Here is a 12146-nt window from a genome sequence, read left to right on the forward strand (position 1 = left end):
CAGCAGCAACATGTGTTACATTTGTACCACAAGGGTGCAGTGTGGTTCAGCTGATCCCTTTGCAGGGGTTCAGCAGAAGACCAAACAAATCATAACATAGCAAACTAAAAGATACTAAACTTCCTGCAGAATAAGGGAGATCTGGATTTGTACATAAAACGTCCACTGTTGGGGAGAAACCAGTTACATGTAACTCTGTAAAGCAAAATAAACATGATGTTAATCGGTTACGTTACTGGAGACAAATGTGTAATCAAATTACAGTTACTGATGGAAATATTAATGGCAATTTTATCCATTTATTTTATCTGAACAACCTCTGCAAAAGCTGTCAGGCCGACACCAAGAGTCAGTGCTGAAGCGCCACGTGGAGCTTTTTGTTCCTGGATATTGTATAACTCTGGGGTCAGGACCTTCAAGCAGCAAAGAGGATTAAATACCACGACGCATTTCTTACCACTGTCCTGTGAAACCAGGCAGGCAGTAGCAGGTGTTGTCTGCTTCTGAGCAGTTTCCGCCATTAAAGCAGCTGTAGTTCCATCTTGTGCTCATGCATTTTGACACAGGAAACTGAGGAAGACTTTACCGAAGAAGAATACAACCAATGTCAGTGTGGTTGATTGAACGGTTTAAATGAAACACAGGAAATGTTTTTTTTTTGGTTTTGTTTATCTGGCGGTGCACTCACGGGTTCGTCTCGATGTACCAAGGGATCTCAGGGATCTTCTCGCTGTAAGAGAAACACTTTCAGCACAAACTTGATCAGGCTGTTTTGACTGTTTGGGGTGAATGGTACACTATTGACAGAAGAGCTCACTTGCAGTATTGTCCTGTCAGATTCTGGGGGCAGAGACAGGCGTAGGTCTGGAAGCCTTTGAGGCATGTGGCACCGTTACTGCAATTGCTATTTTCACACAAATCCACCTCCACCTCACACTGTTCACCACTGTAGCCCTCTTCACACACACAGTCATAACCCCCAGATAAGCTCGTGCAGTTGCCGAAGATGCAAGGTCTGGAGACGCAGGTGTCTGTCGTGTCCTGGCACAGTGCTCCTGTCCACTCGGAGGGACATGTGCAGCCATGCTGGTCGAACAGGTCCTCACACACACCTCCGTTCTGACAAGGGTTCGGTTCGCACACACTGGCTCCCCAGCAGCCGTACTGTGGGGGCGTGTTGATGTTCATCCTTACAAACTGCTCCTCCTGAGGCCTGGGGAGCTTCAGCTCTGTGTCCATGTGGAAAGGAAGAAGAAGGCCTCCGATCTCCACAGGGCCAAGGCACCCAGACAGGTCCACTCTCGTGTTGAGGCTCAGGCCACCCAGGAAGATGTCTGCTCCCTCCCGAAGAAAGTCCAGGTCCCCAGCAGTGATGTCGGACATCACTTCTTTCACTCCGTCCACAGCCATGATCCACCTGGAGGTCTGGTTCTCCACTCTGATCTCCACAGTATGCCACTCTCCATCACTGACTGAGCGCTGGCTGTGCAATTTCAGCTTTTCTGATGCCTTGTCACCCTCACCCTGGTGCTCTATGACCAGGTGGGAGTCCTGAAGGGAGACGGTGAGGTGGGCTGAGCCCTTTTGTGCGTGCATTATGGTGGCGGCAGACTGTCTGGTGCGGAGGCTGAGGGACACGCCGGTGAGGTGTGTGATCTTCCCATTGCTCTGGTAGTGCAGGATGCCACTTTCAGCTCGGAAAGTTACGTTAGACAAACCTGTAGCAGAAACACACAAGACTGAATGGAACTGAAATACGTTTTCGCAATATCATCTCATTTTTTTTCCTCACCAAGATATTCCATTTGACACAAATTAAGTGATAAATTGAATGTGAGACTGTGTTTTGAACAGGAAGTATATTTGTTAATCAAGATATTTTGGGATGATGGACCTGATCGAGTGGATTTCTTTCTATTTGTTTTATCTCACAGAGATCTGAAGCTTTTCGAGCAATGATGGAATGAAGGCTTCTGTGTGTCCCTCACAATTATTCATATTATCAAATTCAACTATATCAGATCGTGTGCTTTAAAGCTTGTTTGGAAATATAATTTGTGTGTGACATCCCCACTTTTTATTCTCCTTTTCCTTCTCCAATTCCTTTGTCTGTTTCTCTTGGTGAGCATGTGACATCTCCTGTAAGACTTGTCATCATAAACAGACACAGACATGTGTACGACATAATCTGACCAGGGATTACCGCGTCTTACAGGAATCCAATAGAAGATCCCTGCCTCAACTCTGTCCCCAACTCTGTAATCAGCCACAGTGTAATTAATCAGTGCCTGCGCGTGTGCAGCGTGTGGTGTGAAGGGACCACGTGGTGCAAACACCCCCTTGATGATCAAAAAAATCCTAGTATTTATGTTGCAATAACACTCAGTAGGCTACTTATGACAAAGTCTACTCCTCGGTCGTTGTTCGACAATCTCCAGACTATATTTGTCTGTGCCTTTGTGAGACGGGAATAGCAGCAACAACAAGTCCTTATGTCAGGTCACTCACAATCAAAGCCCAGTGAGAATGGCCGGCAAACAGCAAAGGAGGGACAGGGAGACAGTTCACACCATTTCACCTCCTCACAGCGCTGCCCTGCAGTGTTGGGGGGGCAGTTACAAATGAAGTCATCCCACATGGAGTAGCACACTCCCCCATTGAGACAGGGGTTAACCTAATGAAGAGAGGATATCATTATTCAGTAGCTTTTAAAAGACAACATCATGAACAGGCTCTGTCAGCTTACTCACAGCGCAGGCGTTGTCGGTGCTGCATCCTTGTGCAACACTCACAAGTCGCTCCAGTTTGTACGATTCCACTGGAGTTGTTATGGGATAAAATTGCAGTCGTTTGTTGTTAATCCTCAGATCCTGGACACATCCCTTAAAATAGCCACCAAATGATGCAGAGGCCCTTGAGGCTGGTAGTCCCCCAACAAAGACCAGATCCCCAGGGTGGGCCTGGATGTGTCTAATGGGCAAAGAGCTCTGGCTCTGGGCTGACTCCATCAAAACGGCTGCCAGTCCTTCCAGCTTTACAGTCACCAGGTGGAAATGGCCATCATTAACAACAGCCTCACCCACCAGGGTCTCAAAGTTGTTGATCTGAACTTTGACCCTGCCTTGCTCCAGCCAGAGGCGGACATACTGGCTGGTGCTGTTGGCCAGAACGAGAAGGAGACCGCTGGACTGTCTGGTGCGAACGAACATGGATATAGTCACAGTGTCCACGAGATCATCGTCTAGTGAGAAGACAGCGTAACTTTCCAGGCCTTTGCTTCCAAACCGTGTCGTTATGTACTCTGTGTGGGTAGAAGGGAGAGAGGTTACACTGTTTGCTGAAAAGCAGGTGCCAACCAATCCTTGTGTCTCTGTGTAGCATGAGCCTGTAAGATTGGATTGGAAGGAGCTCCAGGTCAGCTACTGAAATACACGTTTTTTTAAATCCTTGGCCCAGGTGTTGCACGACGTTTCCTAATGACACGATTGTGCAGCTATTTCTATTGGCCCTGTAATCTCCTCTGAAATCCACTAACTAATTTTATCATCCTGGAGGGTGACTTTCTTGGTACCAGGTGAGACTTGTCTAGAGACGCACGTGAGGATGAACTTGGCTCGTCCTCTACCTCCTTGTCAGTCCATGTCATTTTCACAAGCACTCAGAGAACACACAGATGGTTTTGACAAATTCACTGCTTGACTGACTAATACCTCTGCCGACTGTGTTATACATGCAGCTTTCATTGCGCTGGATTGAAACTTGTGAATGCAGTTTGGGAAGCAAAGACACCGACCTTTAGCCAAAGCATGGGAACTGATGGTAAATCACTAGTGCCACGCTTGAGGGAAGTGAGATTTACACTGCACACCTTAGCTATGAAACATTAAAAACATTCCAGCATTCACACATGGATCCAGATTGCCTCCAAAGTTTATTTGTACTTCTTTGGAACATCACAGAAACATCACCTTTGGGGGGTAATAACACACCCCTGTGCTTTGAAAGAAGCTGTATCACGGTTGTCATAGCGTTCTTTTTGTATGACTGAAATAACAAAGCAACTCAATATATGTAATTATTAACACGTGCGTGTATGTGTAGCGTTGTGTGTGTGTGTGTGTGTGTGTGTGTGTGTGTGTGCATGTCTTACCCTCGGCACAGCTCGTGCCTTCGTATGGTCTGTGGCACACGCACATGAAGCTCCTCCAGCCCTGGTTCACACAGTGACCTCGGTTCTGACAGGGACTGTCTTCACATTTGTCTTTGTCGCTGCATCCGACGGTCACATTTGCCTGAGCGTCTGAATCTTCTGCTACGACTCCAGGCACAACCAGATGAGAGTCCACAAAAACATCTCTGAAACAGCCCAGAAAAGCAGGTGGGTGCTCTGCTCTGTAGTCTGCACCTATGAAGAGGCTTTGACGAACTGTTCCTGGTGGAGGAAGAGCAGAGGCCGAGTCAAGCACTTGGACCTCTGCTCTAGCGTCCCTGGTGCAGTTTCCTTCAGTGCAGAGCAGCCGGATCAGGCTGACCACGCCACCCAGTGAAGCCTCCACTGTGTGCCATTTGTTGTTGGACGTGAACTCCGGGAGCTCCTGAACCAGCGTGCTGGATCCTTGATCTCTCCGACTGCGGAGGCAGAGATGTCCATCCATCAACTCAATGCTGAGGAGGTGGTCATCCACTCTGCGCTGCAAGATCGTGCCAACAGGTCTGTCGGTGCGGAAGCTCAGTGTGACGTTAAGAGGGGCTTCTGGCTCCAGAAGCTGGGTCCCTATGAACATGTAGCCTCTGGACTCAAATGAGAAAACAGTGGTGGTCTGACATTTAGGGCCTGTGAAGCCGGCAAGGCAGAAGCATGTATGGGTGTGCTGACCATTTTCAAGAAGGGGGGAGCATATTCCTCCATTTTCACATAGTTGGTCATCACACCCTGAAAGTGCAATTGTGCAGGTCTCCCCCCCGTATATGCGCCCGTTTAGAGGTCGCTGGGAGCAAAGGCATCGAAAACCTCCAGTGTGACTCTCACACACGCCTCCGTTTTGGCATGTCTGCTGTTTACATCCACTGGTGTCATCGTCAGAGAAAGTGACTGCAGAGACACAGATTGACAAAAGAATGCAGCAAAATGAGACCGCTAGAATGTGAAACTGAGTACTGTGTAACAGCATAAATTCAAATCAGTGACAATGAAATAAATCATTGCTCAGCATATGAACCACGTAACATCTACTGACTGTGGTCTGACTGCTCCTACTACTACTACTACTAATAAGATCCATCTATAATCATTGTAAACATCTAAAGATTACCTGCATAAAGCAACAATGAAATCCAAACATGCGTCAACATTGTCTTCAACAAATATTCCTAATTAGCTGATATTTCAGAATAACTTCATTTTAAGTTAAAGGCAGTTGACGGGCGCATGTGTATGCAGCTCCATCTTCAGCTCTGCTCCCTCATGCATGTGTGTGTTCACTGGGAGACTGGAGGCATTGCAAGCCAGATAGGAGGGATTAGGCTAATGCACTTACAATGTCTTACACATTAATTGTGTTGGCAAACCAAGAGGGCTAATTTAGGGGCCACCAGCTATCATGTGAGACAGAACTCAGATGTACAACTCCCAGCTGCTGTCCATTTGATGACAGCAATGGAAGTGTTGTGGCTAAAAGTTACCAGATGCCAAAATATAGACAAATTTAATTTCCACACATCCTCACATCAGTTTTACAATTTTTTTTTGTGCCTATGTCTGTTCTTCATGATAACCTGGTTCTTTTTTTTCCCTTTTTAAAATAAAATAAAATAAAATAATTATTTTAAGAGTGTGACGATATATAAAACATGGCCATACATGCACATGTGACTCCAGGTTGTGTCCTGAGGGAAGTAAATGGACCAAAGCCCAGTCTTTTAATTTTCTTGAAGTAACTATTGTATTGAAATGTTGCTGGTGTCATTTACGTGGAGAACCCTTGGTGTTATTTTACAGTAATTACAGGGACACCTCACAAGTTAATAATCCAAATATGCAGTAACAACGTAATGACTGTAGGCAGCTGGCTGTAGAAACGACATTACCCAGAATACACTTGACAGTTTAACCCTTTGATGACCGCTCGACCACCAAAGAGCTTCTTTCTACTGTAGTTCCGTTTCTGCAGTTTGGTATATTCCACTCATTATATTGATAACGTTAGTATATGTCTGTGTTGTCTATTGTATTGTATTTAGTTGTGTTTACGCGTTGAAAATAACAGCTACAGAGTGCAAAGCTGCAGGAGCCAATGGGCGAGCTGTTTGTTGCGACGTGCGACGTTTGTGTTGGGCTCAGAGGTGATGTCACAGATATTCAGGAAATTATCTCTCGCACGTTTATTTTCACACATTACGCGCGTTTGCTAGCTTGTACGATACCTCGTGGACACAGCCTGTTTCTCTGAGGTGAGATTATTTGTCCGTAACATCCAGACGTGAAACGCCATTTTTCCAAAAATCGCGGTCCGGTCGTTAGTCAGGATCTCCTCGGAGGGGGGTCCTCCGCCGCCATCCGCACTGCCTGTTAGGGCTCCTTGAGGTGGAGACCACCACACCAGTTTAATCTGAACCCTCTATTGTCCGAGTCATTCAGTGTGTGTGTGTGTGTGTGTGTGTGTGTGTGTGTGTGTGTGTGTGTGTGTGTGTATAGTAGTAGTAAGACATTTCTAGACAGCAGCATGAAAGGATCATTTTGCTTTCTTCTGCTTCGTGATGAAAACGTCGTATGGCAATGTCCTTTTCTTGTAGACTTCATCTCCTCCAACTACCTAGTGGTCGTTGTATCGATAAACTCGAGCATTTGCCTGTTTTCAAAGGCATTATTGCCATTATTGCCACACTGAGTACTCAAATGTTCTTTTGCTTTTCTGTCCACTGCAGTGATTCATGGTAACCTGACAAACACTCCAATGAGGAAAAAGGTGAGGACTCTTCTGGGTCCCAAACACAGCAGGCAGACCGATGCGTCAACAGGTCCAGGTCTGGGCTCCAGCGCCGCACCAAATTCTGAATCTGCCAAAGAATCAACCCCACAAACCAGGCACCTGACCATGGCGCAGCAGTGTAACAACCTCCTCAAGTTCTTGAACGAGGACCGGACCCGGCAGAGGTTCTGCGATGTGTCTGTGTCTGTGGGTGGGAAACTGTACAGTGCACACAAGGTGGTATTGGCCCACGGAAGCAGCTACTTCCATGCCGAGCTGTCGAAGAACCCTGCTATGACTCTGGTAACACTTGAACACGTGGAGGACTCTGTTTTCCAGCACCTGCTCGGCTTTCTGTACACGTCTGAGTGTGTCATCGCAGAAACGGAATTCCGGGCTGTAGCTAAAGCTGCCCAGTTCCTGGACATGATGGACGTATTAATGCTGCTGAACGCAGAAGGAGGAAACAACCCAGCGAGTGCGACCGAGTATGAATCGAGCAAGTCTCCTGAGATGGAAATGGCATCCAGTGACTCGCCACCAGGTGACATGGACGTCCAAAGATCACGCAGCCGCCAGCGCAGCACAGGAAACTCCACGCGGCGTCAGTCATCTGCAGATCAGGTTCCAAATGAGACAGAGACAGTGTCAGGTCAAAGGGCTTCCACCATGCGGAGATCGGCTCGAAGCAGGAGAACACCCACTAAGTACAAGAATGATGGCGTTGAGCACGCTCTGAACACCCCTCATGAAAGTCTGAGAACTTCTTCACCACGAGAGCAAGAGGAGCGACGAGTAGGACAAGCAGAAATAGAAATTCAAATATCTGAACAGTCTGATAGTGAAACATCCGAGTCAGCTCAGGGGGAGTATGTAATGGGAGAGGAGGAGGAGGAGGAGGAGGAGGAGGAGGACCACAGAGAAGAGGAGGACCTGAAGAAGGACGCTCAGAAGAAAGTTGGGGGGAGTTCAGATGGAGAAGGGACGGAGCTGCAGGCTGCTGCTGCTGAGGTGAAAGCAGTGGGAGGGTCAAGTCGGAGCCCTGTGTACCCTGAGGGTCTGGCTCCAATTATCATCAAAACCGCAAACAAGAAGACTCTCAAGTGTCCCAAATGCGACAAGACCTTTGACCGTGCAGGTAAGAACCTCGGTGGGTTGTTGTTGTCACAGATGTCATTTGATGCAGTGGTGGATGTGAAACCATCAGGTTTGAAGTTCTATTACTGCGTCGTCTTTGTCAGCTTCGTCGGACCACAGAGGAGCTAAAGTTGTTGATGAAATGTGGAAAAAAAGCAGTGTATGCGCACACAAAGTTTGATAACATGTTTAATGATCAGTGCTGAAATACTGAGTCCAGTAGAACCAACGTAGCTCTTGGTGGAGCCAGATGGTGTCTTCAAAGACCGATGAAGACCAGCACTGATCTGTTGTTGGATCCTGCATTCATCAGGGAAGTATGAGAGTCACACCAGAGTTCACACCGGAGAGAAGCCGTTCCAGTGTGACATCTGTCTGCAGCGCTACTCCACCAAGTCCAACTTGACTGTCCACAGGAAGAAGCACGCCAGTGACGCCCCCTTCAGGAAGAAGGAGCACACGTGCCCCTTCTGCAGCAAACTCCATGCGAGCAGGAAGACCCTGGCCAAGCATGTGAGGAGGTGAGGTGTCACACGCAAACATACAGACTTGGACTAGGGAGAATAACGTTTCTTTTTGTTCCCACTCTGCCCCACTGAATGTCCTTTTTATTATGAAACATGAAGCAGGAAAAGCTTCAATGTCTGAGAAACCGTCTTCAAATGTTGAATTCAGAAAACTGCAGGACAACGTCCTGTAGCTTTATGTTCTGGTCCGACCAGGCTGAACGAGTCCAGAACAGAGTGAAAAGTTCTGGTTCCACGATGTAGGTTTGGTCTCCTCCGTCAAGTTAAAATGAAACACAAAGGTTGACTGATTCACTGGCACAGCTGAGAACTACATACTGTATTTTTCAGCATCACTTTCCCCACATTTTACTGGTGTTATAGGGGCTGAAGTGACATAAACAAATAAAACATCAGTTGTATGATTCCATATCTTCACCATCCTGCCAGGTTTCACCCGGACCACATCCAAGAGTTTCTGACCAAGAAGAAGAGGAAGAGTGAAGGCTGGAAATGTGCTGTAAGTACATTTCCATGAACGGCGTCTCCTGTAATTGAGACATGGCCCTTGGCCATGTTGCGTCGTCAACAATATTTCAACTCCTTGTGCAGTACGAGTGAGTGTGTTTCACCTCCATCTCTGCTTCCAGGTTTGTCAGAAGACTTTCACCCGCCGGCCTCATTTGCAGGAGCATATGATCCTGCACACCCAGGACCGGCCTTTCAAATGCTCCTTCTGTGACGAGTACTTCAAGTCCAGGTTCGCCAGACTCAAGCACCAAGAAAAGAACCATCTGGGTGAGCAGCCAGAGGAGACACGGATTCAACCGCACCGAAATCTTTTCTCCGTTTTTCACTAATTCAAGTACTCCAAATGTGACAATTCACTATTTTTCATCTTCATGACCATATGCAGTAACACAACTGACGTCACGTTTTGAGATGATGCTGCTGCTTCACTTTGTGGTATCCGGAGTCCACGTTCACGCATGAGTGTAACACGGTCTCCGTCTCAGGCCCTTTTCCCTGTGAGATCTGCGGCCGGCAGTTTAACGACAGTGGCAACAGGAAGAGACACATGGACTGCACACACGGAGGAAAAAGGAAGTGGACCTGCTTTATTTGTGGGAAATCAGTACGGGAAAGGTGTGTCTCCAAACATTCTGTCAGCGTTCCATCTCGATGCAGTGTTTGTCAAAGTGGGCACAACCGAGAGATGATGAGGAGATGTTGAAGAGACATTGAAGGACGTCTTCTTGCAGGACGACGTTGAAGGAGCACATGAGGATCCACAGTGGCGAGAAACCTCATCTCTGTAGCATCTGCGGGCAGAGTTTCCGTCATGGCAGCTCATACAGGTGAGTCCGGGGGGGGGGATGGTTTCCTGTGGTGTGTTAGTGGGTGACATGGAATCCTCCTCCGCTGTGTTTCCTGGACAGGCTCCACCTGAGAGTCCACCATGACGACAAGCGCTACGAATGCGGCGAATGTGGGAAGACCTTCATACGACATGATCACCTGACCAAACATCAGAAAATACACTCTGGTAACAGACACAGACACCTTGTAGACAGTGCAGTTGGAGGTTTGATTACACTTCTTGTCTTCAGACCTATTATGAACCAGAAAAGCACTCGGGGAGCTCAGACCTCCGTCCAGCCGCTCATTTCCACCCAATATTATCCTCCTCCATTCATTTGATCTGCATGTGCTGTAATTAATTCATTGAGCATCAAAACACGTCTTTGTCACTAATAGTCAAATAGTTATTAAAATATCATCAGAAACCTTTCCTTTGTTATTCAATAGTAAAACAAAAAACAACCCCCCGACCTTTGGGTCAGCAGCCAGACGCGCTAACTACTGCTGCTGGTACTACTGCTGCTGGTACTACTGCTGCTGGTACTACTGCGTTCACCTTCTTTTGTCTGCTCAGGGGAGAAGGCCCATCAGTGTGAAGAATGTGGGAAGTGCTTCAGGCGCCATGATCACCTGTCAGTCCACTACAAAACTGTCCATTTAGGGGAGAAAGTGTGGCAGAAGTATGACGCCACACAAGCAGCAGGTGTACTCTGCATTTATTAGACCAGTCGATGGATTAGTGTCAGTGATCCCGTTCACTCTTTTCCGTTCAAGGTATAAAACAGCTGTGCATCAGTGTGAGGTTTGCAAGAAAGAATTCAAGGGGAAATCCAGTCTGGAAATGCACTTCAGAACCCACTCAGGTAAGAAAATTGGACTTTGTTTGCTTGAAATGTGGATAAGAACAGTGAAAGAAAGATGGAAACGATCAGTCAGGGTTAACGTGATAATAATAATAACAATAATTGCTTATCTGCATTTTTAGTGTCATTTAAAATGTCTTTACCTACATTTATAGGGTAAAAACAATTTCAACAATTTACCAGTGTAATTCATCACACATTTAATACTTCTATTATTCTATTAAAGCAGCAGGATTTAGTTCTTACACAGTGTTTTTCCAAGGATGCTAAAATCTCATCCCACATTTTATTGGTGTCGTAGCACCAATCCATGACAGCAGTTTTCTCGTGACACGTTTGGAACTTTTTTGTTCATGTCAAGGAACAACTTCCTCCGACAGACTCAGACAGAAAAGACACTGGGTGCTACTGTTTGACTCCGGGGGGGGTTCCTGCTCAGCGATGACGTACTGATGTGATACATTATTACTAGAATCCGTTCTAGTCGTAACTGTCTGACGTGTGAGAGCCTGACGATGTGTCGTCTCCTGCTGATGTGAAAGGTGAGAAACCTTACAGGTGCCCTGAGTGCCACCAGACCTTCCGGATCAAGAAGACCTTGACGAAGCACATGGTGATTCACTCGGACGAGCGTCCTTTCAACTGCCAACACTGCAGCGCCACGTTCAAAAGAAAAGACAAGCTCAAGTACCACGTCGACCACGTGCACTGCATCCGTTACATCAAAATTGGCTCCGTTCCTTTTGAGGAAACCTCAAAGATGCATTGTGCTGGACCAAAGTCAACGCTCCAGAGCGCCCCCACCCCGCCCAGCGTCTGCATGCCAGTCACACTCGTATCAGTCCAGATGGCAGCGGGAACCCAGGGGGGCTCAGACGCCCATGGGACCACTACGCAGTCCTCCAAAGCTCACAGCGGTGTGAGCGTTCCGGTTGAAGGACAGCAGCAGAACTCTGGCTACCAGCCGTCCTCAGACCTAACCCTGCTGGAGAAGTTCACCGTCACGCCCCAACCCGCCCACATCGTCCACCCCATGAGGTCCGATCAGATGCTGGACCCCCGAGAGCAATCGTACTTGGGCACGCTGCTGGGGCTGGACTCGACGTCCTCAGTGACCATCTCCAACGCTGATCCCTGATGTTGGAACTTGAACAGCTCTTCAGAAAGAGGAACGGAAACCAGGCGACACAACGGCAGTTGGACACCTGAGGCAGGAGGACGTTTGAGTGGAAATCAGTCCGTCCTGAAATGAGGAAAACTGCAGAATTCCAGTTTCCCCCAAGTGTGTGTACGCGCGTGACATACTGACT

At 47.5% G+C, this 12146-nt stretch overlaps 2 protein-coding genes across 2 annotated transcripts; one reads left to right on the forward strand and one right to left on the reverse strand.

The window, feature by feature from the left end:
- Positions 1-453: 453 nt before the first annotated feature.
- On the reverse strand, positions 454-5077 carry LOC144741933 (protein crumbs homolog 1-like). The gene is made up of 7 exons (XM_078624427.1): positions 5030-5077; positions 4151-4871; positions 2751-3301; positions 2509-2674; positions 818-1718; positions 689-730; positions 454-541 (listed from the first exon to the last, which is right to left on the reverse strand). The coding sequence occupies exons 1-7, from the start codon at positions 5075-5077 to the stop codon at positions 454-456; spliced, it is 2517 nt and encodes an 838-aa protein (XP_078480553.1).
- Positions 5078-6953: 1876 nt separating this feature from the next.
- ZBTB41 (zinc finger and BTB domain containing 41) lies at positions 6954-11974 on the forward strand. The gene is made up of 10 exons (XM_078624429.1): positions 6954-8106; positions 8419-8626; positions 9062-9131; positions 9262-9409; positions 9628-9757; positions 9874-9969; positions 10051-10157; positions 10548-10653; positions 10748-10836; positions 11379-11974. Exons 1-10 carry the CDS (start codon positions 6954-6956, stop codon positions 11972-11974), a joined length of 2703 nt encoding a protein of 900 aa, XP_078480555.1.
- Positions 11975-12146: the final 172 nt, after the last annotated feature.

The sequence above is a fragment of the Lampetra planeri genome, unplaced genomic scaffold, assembly GCF_965212315.1.
Source record: "Lampetra planeri unplaced genomic scaffold, kcLamPlan1.2.h2 scaffold_781, whole genome shotgun sequence".
Taxonomy (NCBI): Eukaryota; Metazoa; Chordata; class Hyperoartia; order Petromyzontiformes; family Petromyzontidae; genus Lampetra; species Lampetra planeri.